Genomic DNA, 16,399 nt, shown 5'->3' on the forward strand with positions numbered 1-16,399 from the left:
TGGAGAGCTGCCGACACTTTCTAGGGAAGGAAGGATAAGGAGGACTCAATGTCCCCTATTGAGTTAGAATCTGATGGTCCTAGAGCTGGAAGGCATAGCTGTTCCCTAGTCTTCACCTTTGCTCCTGTCAAATTATTGCTTTGTTCTCTATCCTCTTTCCTCATCTGATATACTGAAAGGAAAAATGTGCTGGGTAAGAGAGTGGAAGAATGTGGCTATAATTGTTTTTTGTGTTTGTAAATCCAAATCAGAATATCTGATGAGAAGTTTGAGACAAAAAATCAGGCTTGATTTCCAGGAAAATCTGGTTTTGGTTGTTGTTTTTTATGGTATTTGTTAAGCACTTACTATGTGCCAGACACTGTACTAAGCAATGGGGTAGATACAAGTTGATAAGGTTGGACACAGTCCCTGCCCCACATGGGGCTCACAGTCTCAATCCCCATTTTCCAGATGAGGTAAGTGAGAAACAGAGAAGTGAAGTGACTTGCCCAAGGTCACATGGCAGACAAGTGGCAGAACTGGGATTAGAACTCAGGTCCTTCTGACTTCAAGGCTTGTGCTCTATCCACAGGGGCACGCTGCTTCTCTCAACCTTGTGGGAGAAAATGCACTTGTGGCACTTGGGGGCTTGGGGAGTGGAAGAAAGCCAGGGACATGTCAGAGAAGGGAGAGGAGTGGCAAAGAGAAAGCACTATGTTGGGACCAAAGTTAGCTGAATAAAATATTTATGAGTATAAATGCTACTGACCAACTGTTTGCAACCCAGAAACTCACTGAAGATAGCAGTTAAAATGAGGAAACCCACTGCCCACTTAATTTATCCCGGATAATCCTTTCCAGAGTGGGATCGTTTAAGAGAGCAGCTGAGCAAGAAGACCCCAAAGACCCGTTGTCCCCATGCTTCCCCATACAGAATTTTTTTTGTCTGCTCATCAGGGACCACAAATCCCATTTCTAGAGGAAAATACATCAGACAGCACATCAATAAGAGGTTTCAAAATAAGTTTAAAAGTCAGGAACGATGTGAATTTTCTTAGCGGCACTTGGCCTATATGAGAGAATTATTTTTCTAATCAAAAATTCAGGGACGGCAGCCATGAACTGAAATGTCCCAGAGAGGCAGCATGCCAACGAGTGACTCAGGAATTCTTTCCCCTGCGTCTACAAGGATCCTGCTGCTCTGAGTGTTTCTACAAGGTAGATGGCAGCTGGAAGGCAAGGCTAAAAAGGCTAATTTGATTCTTCAGCCTGACAGAGGGACTGAATACTTACAGGAAATGAAGCCCGAGACTTTTACGGCAGTCCTCATCCCTACTAACTGCAAGCAACCTTGAGGCCCAGCAAAACATGACTACTGGTTCCACTGGTGGGGTGGGATTGGCCTGTAATGGCAGACACATCATCTGACAGGCCGGGCTCTCTGGAAACAGAACAGAGGGCAATTCCCTCCTGCAAATGTCTTCACTCCATCGTCCCCACTGCCAGCCTGCCAGCAGTGGGATTCCTGCTCTGGCCCCTTGTTTTCCCAGGGAGCACTCAAGCCTCCGGGATAATCAACCCTTCTCGGTCATTGACAAAAGGAAAGAATGGAGAGAACAGAGACCAAGTGACACAAGGCCAACTGGAAGCCAAGTATCGTCTATTACTACCATTGCCCCTAAGGGTTTCCATATGTGGGAGAGAAGACATTCTTTCTGCCTCCACAGATTTCTGCGCTGGGCTCCTGGTCACATTTGCCCTGGGTATCCAACAAGAACAGACAGCTTCTCAGCCGGGTCGATAAAGCAGCCAGTGTGCTTCCTTCCAGAAAACCCCCTGTCCCTTGTGGAGGCCCAGGCTGAGAATTAGTACCTGACAGCTCTAGGGAAGAACTGCCACCACCTGGAGAAGGAGACCTGGTAAAGGTAGGAAGAATACTTCAGTAGACAACAGACAAGATTTTTTGTTTTTCTTACCTTGGATGAAGATCCTGTTCCAATACGTCTGTCCAACTTGATTTCCTCCAAGAAACACCAAATTGGATAAGATCAACATTGAAGTGGCTCCAGAGGCCAGGGCGGCATGCAGTCGGCGGAGAGCCCTCGGGGAAAGAAATCGGTCCTGAGGAAACACAAGTTGGAAGAAGAGTCAGAATTTGAGGCTACAACAGGTGGGAGGGCCGTCAGTTGGAAAAGCACTTGGAAGAAGTGTTCAGTGCTTCTCAGAAAATATGATGAAGTGAGGGCCAGTCCCCTGGGATCTAATGATTTAAAGATTTCAGTGCTTGGAGTGGAAGGGAAGGGAGCCCCCAGGCCTCAAAGATTGGGGCCAAAAGAGGCCTCTGAACCAAAGAAAGAAGACAGAAAATCTGCCTGAAGCTCTTCCCATTAGGAACACGGCAGGAATCAGGAAGGGGGATCGTCTTAGGTGAAGCCAGAAATTTGGCAATGAATTTAGGAGGACTGATTAAGCTCATTTTCCCCTCATTCCATTGAAGGATTTAAATCTTAACAGAGACATTAGAGGCTTCCAAAAGAAAGAACCTTCAAGGGACAGCCATCTCTTGATTACTTTGGGGATGATGGCCAGGCTCCAGTTTTTCCTTCTTTCTGACCACTCTGGAGTCATTTTGGCCAATGCTAGGGCTCCCTGCCCTGAGGATATGAAACAACAGAATGAAGAGGAGAGAAAAGCCCATTAGCCCACAGTATCTTACTCTACCCCAATCTTTGACTAGAGCCCAGATCAAAAGCTGGCAGGTTTAACTGTACCCCTTGCCCTTCTTTCATAAGTCCTGAAGAATCTGGGGCAGAACAAAGTCAATGGTGTGAACTGATTGCTTACTGTATTAAAAGTACTGTACTAAGCGTTTGGGAGAGTACAAGAGATAGTAGACATGATCCCTGCCCACAGGAGAGACAGACATTAAATTAAATTACAGATATGAACAGAAGTGCTGTAGGGGGGTTTAGCTATCAAAGCACTGTTCTAGTTATAACTGTGGTCAGTGCTTACTTGGTGCTAATCACTAGGCTAGATACAAATACAATCATAATTAAGTTTAGGACCAGTGAGTTCTTAAAGAACATCATTTGCTGGGGACAGACATGTCCCGTGTAAGGGGACAACATGCTTCACTAATCTGCTGGGATTCTCTGAAAAGGTCCGCATTTAGGTAGAGAATGGTGAGGATGGATTCTTTATTGGAAACAGTGATTGCACATCAAAACAGCACAAGTTTGGGAGTCAGAGGACTTGGATTCTAATCCTGGCTCTGCCACTTGCCTACTGTGGAACTTTAAGCAAGTTTTTTTTAACTTCTCTGGGCCTCAGTTAGCTCATCTGTAAATTGGGTATAAAATTCCTCAAACTGTGAACTCCAAGTGGGACAGGGGACTTTGTTCAAACTGAATAACCTGACTCAACCCCAGCACCTAGTATATAATTCTTGTTTCATAGTAAGTGCTTAACAAATACCATAGTTATTGTTCTTAGTATTGTTGCAAAGACTTTGGAAGTGAGAACCTGTGCAGAGAAACTGATTTAGTGTTAGTCGCTTGCTCAGTGCCCCCAACATTCTCTCACACCTGCCAGTTCTGTGCCTGCTGGCTGCTTAGCGTAAAGACTTATGTTTGCTGTCTCTGAAATATAAAAGTATAAATGCCTTAGTTGTGCTCAATGAATAATTTCATATATGAATATTCAATAATTATTCTGAATTATCATCACAGATGGAGTTACAAGCTGCTGCCTGCACCCTAATGTGCCCAGACATTTCTTTAGTCATTCCCATTGCACAAGAAGCTGGAGGGGACGGATGGACTGGGGAATGGGGGCTATATGGTGGTTGAAAATAGAAACCATAAACTATAAACAAAAGGAAGTTTCAATACTATATGGAGACTAAGAATGTGTTCTTCATGCATTCAATTAACTGAATCCAGAAATGAGAAATTTATATTTTTAGAACTCATAAAAAGCAAAACAACGATGAAAAAAATTATCTAGGCAGGAGATAAATTCTCTCAGTAAACAATGTTAGGAAACAATAAAACACATCTTTGAAAATCAAAGCATAAGTTTCTTGTCTAAATGGATTCGGTTTCAAATTCTGGGACTTCAGCAATTTCTGATTCTAATTCTGCTTTATAAAACACTTTATTATAAAGCTATTAAAAATCATTTTAAGGATGCAAAAAGACAATTGGAACAATACTTGCCTTCTTGAAAAGCATACTGCCATTCTAAAATAAAAATTTCACTTTTTTCCCCTTCAAAAGAAAACTGACATTTTTGGTATAGGGAAAGTGAAGAGTGTAGCTTTGTTTTGGGGTTTTTTTCGGGGGGGAGGGGGGGAGTTGGGGAGGAATGATTTTACCCTAGTCTTTCTAGTCTATAAATGTGTATTCTAGTTTAGATTGCAACTCCATCATATTCTAGTTTAACTCTAATTTTGTTCAAATAGTTGTCCTATTTGAATGACAAGAAACAATGTGGCCCAGAGGAAAAGAGCATGGGCCTGGGAGTCAGAGGACCTGGGTTCTAAATCTGGCTCTGCCACTTCTATGCTTGAGACTTTGGGCAAGCCACTAAATTTCTCTGTGCCTCAGTCACCTCATCTGAAATATGGGGATTAAGACTGTGAGCCTCATATGGGACATGGACTGTATCCAACCTGATTACCCTGCATCTACCCCAGAGCTTAGTACAGTGCCTGGCACAGAGTACACAAATACCATAAAAAAAGAAAAAAAAGACACTCATCTACAATACAGTCTTGTTATTCGAATCCAACTTTTATGGTAGAATCATCACTCCCACAGAAGTGGGATTGATGGGATGAAGCTATCGACATCATCTCGGCAGCAATTCGGAAAGCTGTCCCATCCCAGCAGTAAGATGGGGGCAGCACAAAGCTGTGGGTGGGTCAAAGCTGCAGCTTATTCCCCTCTCCGGGCCCAGTGGGGAACAGATGCTCCAGCCCCACTTAGAGCAGTGTCTGGCCCTGCCCAGCTCTGACTGGGAATGGATTCCCTTCCAAGCCCCAAACACTTTCACTACATGTCTCCACAGTTCCACGTCAGGGATCCGATGCCTTCTGAAGAAAAAGAAAAATTCCAGGCAGCAAAGACTGACAGGAACTGTTCGCTTCTGAAGAACCAACTCTAAGATGAAAAATATGCATTCATTCTTCTCTCCCTAACATCTCGCTGCTGGAAATCACGTTACTGGTCAGGATGAGCAAGTTCCATGAAGTACCTTCTGAATTCAGAACAAGTGAATGGCAGTTCTTTGCCAAGAAGCACAAAGGTGAGAGCGGGGTGGGGAGGCAGATGGCATGATGTGGGGGCTGGATGCTGCCCATCTTGGATAAACTGCTACAAGTTATTTTGCTGACATGCTACTGCAAAGACTAGGACTGGGGATGGGGAGTGGATGCAGGGCCAAGCAGCTGGGGGAGCAGATGGGATAGAGGCATATGGCAGCTCATGATTCTGACAAAGGTTTGGCAAGTGAGATCTAATTTTGTTTATTTTTGCAGGGGGAAAAGTAAAAATGGAAACTGGGTGGGCTTGAGCAGCTGGATGGAGTTCTTCCATACCATTAATTATGATCGTGTTTATTTTCTAATGAAAATGTGATGAACCCAAGGGTGGCTTGGGGAGGGCTGGGGTGAGTGGGGAGATGACAAGAGCAAAGGAAGAAGGAACTGCCAGGAAGTTACTATGAAGCTGAGACTAACAACAGGGACCAAGGGAAATGGAGAGACAGTGATGACTGTTAGCCGAACAAAAACAAAGGGATCAGAAAACCTTGTTATGGCATATGTTAAGCACTTACTAGGTGCCTGGCACTGTACTAAGCATGGGGGTTAATACAAGCTTATCAGATTGGACAGAATCCATATCCCACATGGGGCTCACGGTCTTAATCTCCATTTTACAGATGAGGTAACTGAGGCAGAGAGAAGGTAAGTGACTTACCCAAAGTCACAGAGCAAATGACAGAGCCAGGATTAGAACCCAGGTCCTTCTGAATCCCAGGCCCATGCTCTCTCTACTAGGCAATACTGCTTCTCTGGAATCATAACCCAGAACTCCTCTTCTAGCTTCAAACATGATCCCTCTATCCCACCTAAGACTGGATCTGATCAACTAGAGCTGACTGTGAGCCCATCATTGGGCAGGGATTGTCTCTATCTGTTGCCGAATTGTACATTCCAAGCGCTTAATACAGGGGTCTGCACATAGTAAGCGCTCAATAAATACTATTGAATGAATGACTACTAAACAGCTGACCTGGCTCTATGATCGGGGAAGGGCTGTCGGATGATGACCCCTGACAGTTATTTCTCCAGACTGTCCAGGACCCAACGTCCAGAGAATCTTTGTGAAAGCTCAGAATAATGCACAAGCAGTCATAATTACTGCTAGCTTCCACCCAGAATTTCTGAGCATTTAAAGTAATTTGGATGATAGCCAAAACCCAGCAGCCACTTGAGACGCCCCTGTTATGTTTTCAGTGGCCAGCTCTAAAAACATCCTCTGGCCCCAGAAGCTGGTAACTGTGGATGGTATTACTCAGCGACCCCCCCCAAGGAAATTTTCTACACTCACAGCTCTCTCCTCTCTAACACTATAGTGGACAAGGCGGCGCATTCCCCTAGGTGCTTAGAGAGCTGCAGCAACAGACTTCGGGGGAAAAAAATGATCATATTCAAATTGGGTTTCCAATGTATTATGGTAATTGCACATTGATACAAATCCAGCACAACTCAAATGAGGTTGGCAGCTGTTACAAGGGCTTTTTAAAGCAGATTTTATTCCTGGGCTTTATAGAAACGTGAGCTATTTTTGAAATTCTATATTTTTGAAGACACACGTCTCTGCCTTCCTAGGGCATTTTGGTACATGCTTTTAAGTTCGGGTTTTATTTACAACTTCTAGGGGAAAGAAAAGGGTATCTTTCCCCCCCAACAACTTCAGTGGTTGCAGAGTGTGAGGCCTCTCTTCAGGGAAGAAAAGATGAAACAGATTTCAGTAACATTTCCAAAAATTCCCACTGGGCACAGCCACTGTTTCTGCCTACACTAGCATCTCCTTCACAGGACACTGCCATACGTTGTGCTCCAGGAGAGTATCAAATTCCATCTGCTCTACATACAAACGTCTGAGCAGGCAATAAAGAAACATGGCAATCAACCTGTCTTTCTGAACAGATTAAAGGCAAACTAGCCAGGCCGGAGAGGAAAGGGAGCTCAGTTCTCGTCGGTTCTACCAGGGTCCAGTGACTCCAAGAATGTCCATCTTCCTTCAGAGCTTCCTTGCCATAGGAAACCCTGGCAATCCTAAGGGGCCAACAGTCTAGGAGCCCAAGAACAGAACTCTCTAAAGGCATAATCTAAAACTTTTTGTCACCAAAAGGTTTTGAATTGTGATGACCTTTGGGTCTGAAACTGCCATTTGATATAATTCCTGAAGGAAGAGTAAAGAGATCATTTTGTCCATCCACTCTACCTATCTCAGACTGAGAGGTATTCATTCTAATGCTTAAAATCTTCTTGGGTTGGGAGAGAAATCACATTCTCCTTTCTTCCCTGCTCTTCCCTGCATTCATCAGGCAGTATTTCTAATATTTCTTAAGTGCTATGAGCCAAATACTGTACTAAGTGCTGGGATAGATACAAAGTAATCAGCTTAGACACAGTCCATGGCCCACATGGGGTTCTCAGTATGATGTCCGACTCTTTCACTTCGTAGGAGGGTTAGGGGTAACATGAATTAAACTTCTCACCAGAACTAAATTCCATCTACTTTAATTTCCCTGCCCACACTGTGATGACTGTAAGGAGGCAAGATACCAAAAGATGAGAAGCTAAAAACCTGGATAACACACAAACTGGAGAATCAGCTACAGAATAGTCACAAGTGACTGGTGATTGTCATTGCCTGAGAGCCGATGGGAATGGATACAGCTGTTGTCTGGAAAGAAACCTCAAAAGTCCATGTGCTTGACAACAAGAATGTGTTTCAGCTAAAGCATAGAGGGTTTTTTGAATTCTGTCACAGACTAAACAGATGAAAATAGAGACCTTCGATTCCTATGCAGCAGGAAGTTTGATAGCCAACTAATGGAACAATATGTTCCCGCATAACTAAGAATCGATATGAGCTGAGAGATATGAAGTGAGGTTCCCATGGGAAATTATTTTTCAGACATGAAAACAAGACTCCCCAGATATACATCCCTAGAGTCCTAGCGGCATTCTCCACCCTCACCTGGCCCAGGAGCTATGGCAACTTAGACAGGGGCAGACTCACCCCACTCATTTTCTCACACAGACACATCCAGTTACACACCTATAGACACTTTCATAAACTGATATACACTTGCATAGAGGCATATGCCTTCAAATGCATCCACGTGGACGTTGACACAGGCTCAGATATGTAGACACACACATTCAGACAAACCAAGTCAGACACTCACAGAAGATACACTCAAAAAATCAGTCACTTGGAAGCAGGCATATGCACATGGTCGGAAGCAGGTATCTACACACACACACACACACACACACACACACACACACACACACACTCTCTCTCTCTCTCTCTCTCTCTCTCTCTCTCTCTCTCTCTCTCTGTCAGCAGCAGCACACACAAGCCTTCAGAAGTACAACCCTGTGGACACAGTCACCTATCCAGGGAATGTTCTACTGATAATGCTCATGGTTCTGGAGACATAAGAGATGTGGTGTTGGGAGAAATGATTTTGCACTCGCAAAGAGTGGGCAAGGAGTGAATACTACACTGGCATTTTCCTTAACATGCACTTATGAATTTATTTACATCCTCCTTGGCAATCATGTGCATAAGTTAACTCATATTACTTCATCTTAATCCTCCTGAATCTCAGTTGTCTTCAACATATGTACCACACCCTCCTCCTAGAAACACTATATAACCTTGGCTTCAGTGACTCTGTCTTCTCCTGGTATTATAATTATTACATTAATAGTATTATGATGAGTAGTATGATACTTGTTAAGTGCTTACTATGTGCCAAGCACTATACTGGGCAGTGGAGTAGATACAAGATAATCAAGTTGGACACAGTCCCTGTCCTACATGGGGCAGTTTAAATTACCCTTCTATTTCTCTGGCCACTCTTTTTCAATCTCTATCACTGGCTCCTCCTCTGCCTCCCACCCTTTAACTGTGGGAGTCCCTTGAAGTTCAGTTCTGGTCCCTGTTCTCCATCTACACCCATTCCCTTGGAGAACCCATTCACTCCTTCAGCTTCAATTACCAACTCTACGTAGATGATGCCCAAATCTCCAACTCCAGCCCTGACTTCTCACTTCTGCAGTCCCACTTTTCCTCCTGCCTTAATGACATCTCAACCTGGATATTCCACCAACACTTCACACTTAACATGACCAAAACAGAACTCATCTTCCCACCCAAACCCTGCCTTTCCTTGGACTTTTCCATCACTGTAGACACCACCATCCATTCATCTGGACTCTAAACTCCTGGTGGGGAAGAAACATATTGACCAACTCTGTCATACTGTATTCTTTCTTCCAAGCACTTAGTTCCATGCTCTGCACACAGCAAGTGCTCAATGAATACCACTGATTGATCCTTCCTATCTCATAAGTCCATAACCTTGACATTATCTTCCATTCATTTCTCTCATTCATCACAGATAGTGCTCAGTGAAAATACTAATTGACTGATTGACAAAGCTATGGATTTTGACCACAGAATTCCAACAATATTTAGGCTGAAAGAGATTTTCAGATGGCTTCAACATATTGCTAGCATAAATACCATTCAATATACCAGCTACAATTTGTTGTAAATTATGATTTCATAAGATTAAGTACCCGTATAAGGGAATAATGTCAGTCTCTTTATGGCATGCCACCCTTTAATTAATAGGCTTTCAGATTTAATTAACTTTTCAGTTTGCATCTTTAGAATCACACTGCCCAGTTTCAGTGAACAGAGATGGCTGTGATGTACTGCGTGGATGTGCAAAAAAACTATAAATTTCACCGAATTCCTGCAAACATCCATCTCCTTTAGAGCTAACTTGCGTGAAACCCTTGGCATCACACCAGAGGCACATGTTCTATAAATAGAAATGCTATTGCTTCTGGGGAGTTATAAATAAGTATAGCCGAGTTAATTTGACCCAAAGGAAAACTGATACATGGGTTATGCAATTATTTGGGGAAATGGACTCTTTGACAAATGTCTGCATACAAAAGCAAATGAACAATCTAGATGCTGGCTGGCATTTCTTCATATAATAAAGATACTCCAAGTAATTAGAATGGAGATGGCCAGTGAGATTGGCAATGCCTTTTCAAATAACTTTTTGATACAGGACCATTTTGCGAGACCATGCCAGTGTTTTCACACCCTGAAAGTCAAGGAGCTCATCCTTATGCCCAAGCAAAATTTACGTCCATTTATTTTGGTTTGGTCCTCACTGGCCAGGGAGAACTGGTTAGGGTCCTTTATGAGACTTCTTCATATTACTGATCCCAATTTTTAACCATTTCTTTTTTCAAAATCTTCCTTAAACTGCTGCTACAGTTATTTTAGTTTGGCATTCCAACCTTCCAACTCACAGCAAATGTTCACATTTGATCATTAGTACCTACTGTGAGCAGAGGACAGTGCTAACCACTAATAGCCATGATTCCTGCTCTCAAGAAGCTTGTATTTGTGAAGGCAGCAGAGAAAAATATTATCACACTCGCTCTGTGATCATTTCCAACTGCACAGGAGAGGGGGAAGGGTGACATTTTCCTGACCCAAAGCTGCTACGTTTTCCAATGATTCCAGAGATGAAACCTTCTTCTTCCCCAGAAGTCCTGCATCTGAGGTTAGATCCCAGGTCCCCTGACTCCCAGGCCTATGCTGTTTCCACTATGTCACACTGCCTTTATACTCTGAACAACCTCATCTTTCAAGGTGGAAGATAAGCTCAAAAGATTGGTGAAGTGCTGTTGTGTTCCTTGTAATTCCTTGTCTCTGATAAGGGTGTTATCACTTCTCGGCTGGATCTTAGGTGCTGTGGTATCATGCAGAGGCAGTGTGGCTTAGTGGAAAGAGGACGGGTTTGGGAGTCAAAAGACGTGGGTTCTAATCCTGGAGCTGCCACTTGTCTGCTGTGTGACCTTGGCCAAGTCACTTAACTTCTCTGAGGCTCAGTTACCTCATCTTTAAAATAGGACTAAGACTGTGAGCCTCACGTGGGACAAGCTGAATACCTTATATCTACCTCAGTGCTTAGAACAGTGCTTGGCACATAATAAGTGCTTAACAAATACCATTATTATTATTATGCAGGCCACTCAATAGATTCTTCACTGACATATGGAAGCCCTTGAATTGAGGCTGGACTGTGTGATGTTGGCATTCTTCAGCTGTGCCATTGCCATCCCTGGCTGCCATGTTTCTTCAAGTGATGGGCATGGCCCAAATCAGACTTCTTTAGGGTAGGACAGGGACTGTTAACTTGATTAACTTGCATCTACTTCAGAGTTTATAACAGTGCTTAGCACATAGTAAGCGCTTATTAAGTACCCTAATTATTATTATAAGCACCAGTTGGTGTTGATGAGGCACTGCTTGCTTCATTACAAGTAGATTTTTTAATCTCAGATGGTAATCCTCCATATCCTTGAAGATTAATATGTACTTGTGATGGTCATCAAAGTGGCAGAACATTGCCACATACTAAAGCAACTGATTGAAATGTAAGTATCTTATCGCTGTTGAACAATTTTGCTAATGACAGAACATCTTCCCTTTTGCAGAACATCGCATGATGCTGTGTTCCCAGTAGGGGATCAATGAATATTAATTAAATGATTGAATGAATGAATAAATGGGCCTCATTTCCCCTGTAGGATCAGGCACCAAACAGCCTGGTTGGGCTAAATACTGGAACTGCAACAGTGTCTTGGCACTGAGTCGATTTCCAAAGTCTTCCACCAGTATTCACCCTCCAACTCTGCTTGGTCAACAGGAAGATCTGGGTACTATCATCAACCACATTTTTTAAGAGCCAAACTAAGTGCTTGGAAACAGTCAATGGAAGCTACACAGTCCTGGCCTCCAAGGTCGGGGGCCGGGGGTGGTAGGGTGGATATAGCCTAATTGGGGATGGGATCCAATCAATGAGTGGTATTTATTGAGTGCTTACTGTGTGCAAAGCACTGTATTGTACAAAAATACAACAGAGGGAGGTGGTAAACACATTCCCTGCCCATAATGAGCTTCCAGTCTAGGGTCCTGGATCCCAATCATAGCTCTGCCACTGACCTCCTGGGTGACTTCAGTCCCTACGAGTCTCGGTTTCCTCATTCGTATAATTTGAAAAAAGGTCTAACTCACCCTCTTTTCCCAAGGTGATGGCAAACTGTATAACTCATGTGAAAACACAGGCTCTTTTACAGAAGACAAGGCATGATTAGGAGGTTCAAATCACATCCGACTGGCTGGTTAGGAGGACTGCTGGGTTGAAGAGCTTCCTGAGGACAGGATTTGGGCAGTGGGGAAGAGGAGGGGGGGGGAGGCAGACAGAAGGAAAAGAGGTGATGGAAAGTTTGAGGGGCAGGAGGAAGGGATCGAGAGATGGGGTCCCAGGGATTGGATATCTCAAGGAGCATCTAAAGGAGGAGGGCAGAGGTAGCAGAATTGGGCAGCTGGCCAGCACTGCTTGCCCCACATCTGGAAAAGTGCCATTATGCCACAGGGCAAAGACCCAAATGCCTTCTGGGATAGTGGCTGAGCCTGAATGTCATTATCCAAGAAATGAAAAGAAACCAACTTACCAGACAGTCCTGAAAGACGGAAACTGAGAAGAGCTTCCGGACTCCGTTTTCAGCGATGACTCCGAGCCAATTAAGAGCCGCCCAGCACCACAAGTAGTTATGGCCTCCATGCCAATAGCTCACAAAAGCAAAAGCCACGGCTGCAGAAAACAACATCCCAAAAGGTCCATGCCGGGATCCTCCCACGGGGACATAGATGTAACTGGAGAGGGAAAAGGAAGACATCAGAAAAGCCGTGTACATGTTTTGAAAGTTTGAAAAATGATTCCTTTACAATAAATTTAAGCTCCAGACTTGAGCCTACCTCATAAATAAATTACTACTATGCCTACTAATTATTATCATCAATAGTCATTAATAATAATGATAATACTAATTGCATTTGTTAAGTGCTTACTATGTGCTTACTATTGTATTAAGCACAAGGTGGATACAAGTAAATCAGGTTGGACACAGTCCATGTCCCACATGGGGTTCATGGTCTTAATCCCCATTTTACAATTTTACAGATGAGGTAAGTGAGGCACAGAGAAGTTAAGTGACTTGCCCAAGGTCACCGAGCAAGCAAGTGGCAGAACTGGGATTAGAACCCAAGTCCTGACTCCCAGGCCATTGCTCTTTCCATTAGGCCTCGCTGCTTCTCATGACCTGTTTATCCTAATCCAGATGAACAAACACACCAGAAGTGCCCTCCCTCTCTCTCCTTATGCCTCTTCCTTCTCTGCAGTTATTGATACTATTTCCTGCAAATTTCTTGGGCCGCCACCCTATAGGCAGCTCCCTGCATCAGAAAGCTGTAGGGAATGTGTGTGTGAAAGGGCAAAGGCAGTGGCACAATGATAATAATAACAATGGTGACGTCTGTTAAATGCTTACTATGTGCGAAGAACTGTGCAAAGTGCTGGAGAGATACAATTCAATCAGAAGAGGAAGAAGGGGAAGAGGGGAAGGTGAAGAAAAGAGGAAGAGGAGGGCCACAGGACTTGGTGGCTTCATCATTACTACTGCTGTTCCTGCCCCTGGCAGAAATCCCAAGTCTTCTAGGGCTGCATTTTCCAGAGGTGGAAGAGGACAGCCAAATTCCAGAGGAGGGACAGGGGGCACATTATTCAAAATTTAGGAAATCATATCCCAAAAGTGAAATTCTCTTCATGCCGGTGAGTAGGAATGATACAGCATTGTAATTGTATGAATATCTATTTAAAAATCTATTTAAGAAATATCACTTGGTTATTTTTCATTTAATATGATAATCAACCCCAATCCCAGAGAGCTCTTTTCTTGAGTGAATTAATCAATAGCAACTCTCTAGGGACCTATCTATGGCTGCTTCCTTATACTCCAATTTTAAATCCAAGGAAGAGAACCAAATAATTCTCAACTTGGCAGATAAATCATGCCTTTTCTTTTCAGCTCTTTAAGTCAGAGGGTACCTCAGGAGAATCAGAGGGGAGGAAAATTAAAGTCATTTTCCAAATAGTACCACCACAATGTCAACTCACAAACTTTTGTAAATGGAAAATCACCTCTGTGTAGAGTGGTCTTTTGTATTATGATTCACTATACACTTTAAATGAACAATGTACCTGGCAAGACTTTCCAGGAAAAGCAAAATGAAAGGATTTCTGTGTGTCCATATTATGTAATTGAGCATTCACACACTGCCGCAGAATTGTCCTTTCTCGCCTTTAGTCCTTTTTTTTTTTTTTGACCCTACCTCCTCTGTTAAATATATCCAAGAGTTTATTGCTGAATTCTGTTGGCATTCATGTACAGCCATTTTATCAAAAAGTATTCACCTTTAGTAAAGTGGCTCACCGAAACCCCCAAGACTGCAAAACCAGCCTGACCTCTAGCAGATTTGTTGATATATAATGAAAACGCCTCCTGGATAGACATTACACCTATCCCAATTCTCAAGGCATCCTCAAGCAACAGGCTCTATTCTCCCCTGTGCCCAAGCAACAAGAAATTAAATGCCTTCCAGAAGCCTGAGTCAAGGTATTACTCTAAGCACTTAACTGACTTTGAGAGTGACTTCCCTCTGGAGAAAATTGGGCTCAGTATTTGCTAAGGGCTTTTCACTCCCAAGAGGTTCCCACTACACCCACTTAACCCAAGAAAGCATGGTTCTGGCCTCTGGAAGCGTATATTTTAGGCATGGTGATACATTCCATATGGTAAACAAAACAGCTAAATAGTTTGTCCCAAACATGGGTTTTGTATTTTTTTTCTTTGAAATGGTCCCTTCTTGAATCCCTGACTGTACTGTGATTAGAGGGATGAAAGTCCCAATTCAGTCTCCAATTGATCCTTGCTATTCCACTGACCCTCACAAACCTGGACAACCATCTGTTCCCCTTCTTCCCTCTACAGTCTCTCACTCTCCACCAGTTTCTCTGCCACCACTTTCAAACCAGCTTGTGTGTCTCAAACTAAAAAAACAACAACAAAAAACCCCTCTGGATCCCAAAGTCGGCCTATCAATTAGCCAATTGATGGCATTTTGGGAAGTAACTACTATGGGCATAGCACTGTATTAAACACTTGGGAGAGTACAATCAAGTTGGTAGGCATAATCCCTAACTGCCCTGGAGGAGCTTCCTGCAGCTACTGCCCCATATCCGTGCTTATATACATTATGCACTTACGTACATATTGGTAATTTTAATTTATATTGATGTCTGTCTCTGGACTGCAAGCTCATTGTGGGCAGGGAATGTGTCTCTTATATTGTTACATCATACTCTCCCAAGCGTTTAATACTGCAGTCTGCATATAATAAGTATTCAAATATGATTGACTTACTGGCTCTCTGATTTCTGTTCAAATTCCTTGAGCAGCCTCTGCGCTTCACTTTTGACTCCAATTATCTATTTCAGACTTTGCAATCTGGTTTTCGTCCCATTTCACTCTATGGAGGCCAGGTTAACTAAGGTCTCCAATGGTCTCCTCGAAGCCAAGTCTAATTGACTCTGTCTAAATCTCCCTTGACCTCTCAGTTGCCTCTGACACAGTTGACTACCAGCTCCTTCTAGAAATGCTATCCAACTTCAGTTTCGCTGACACAGAACTCACTTAGCTCTCTTCCTCTCTGACTGTTCCTTTGCAGTCTCCATTGGTCAACTCTAGCACTTATTTACACCTTCCTTAGCATTCATGTATGTATGCCTACATAATTCATTTATTTTGACCATCTGGTTATACTATTTTTATGCTTCTTTCCCCTATTAGAGTGTAAGTTCATGCTAAGCAGGAAATATATCACTTGATTATTCTGTACTTCCCAAGCACCTACTGGAATGCACTGCCCCAAGTGGGCACTCAATAAATGCCACTACTACTAGGTAATCTCCTGCCTCTAAGGAGGTGCCTCCTAAATCTTTCATGCAATTTACAATCTCTGCTTTCTTCTTGACTATAGGACATCTCCAAATGGATGTCCTGCCAACATTTTGAGGTCAACATGCTAAAACTGAGTTCATCTTCCCTCTAGCCCACTCCTCTTCCCAACTGTCCATTGACTGTGTGGACAAAAACACAATTCTGTTCTAT

General features: G+C 43.2%; 1 protein-coding gene across 5 annotated transcripts in view; it reads right to left on the reverse strand.

Moving 5' to 3' along the window:
- Positions 1 to 16,399, reverse strand: part of HHAT (hedgehog acyltransferase) — a 207,007-nt gene that overhangs the window by 46,902 nt on the left and 143,706 nt on the right. For all 5 annotated transcript variants that reach the window (XM_029047510.2, XM_039914844.1, XM_039914846.1 and 2 more), the window contains 2 exons: positions 12,845 to 13,046; positions 1,959 to 2,103 (listed from right to left, as the gene is read on the reverse strand). In XM_029047510.2, coding sequence (XP_028903343.1) covers positions 1,959 to 2,103; positions 12,845 to 13,046 — 347 coding nt within the window. The remainder of the gene's footprint in view (positions 1 to 1,958; positions 2,104 to 12,844; positions 13,047 to 16,399) is intronic.

This window comes from Ornithorhynchus anatinus, chromosome 19 (genome assembly GCF_004115215.2).
Source record: "Ornithorhynchus anatinus isolate Pmale09 chromosome 19, mOrnAna1.pri.v4, whole genome shotgun sequence".
In the NCBI taxonomy this organism is placed as follows: Eukaryota; Metazoa; Chordata; class Mammalia; order Monotremata; family Ornithorhynchidae; genus Ornithorhynchus; species Ornithorhynchus anatinus.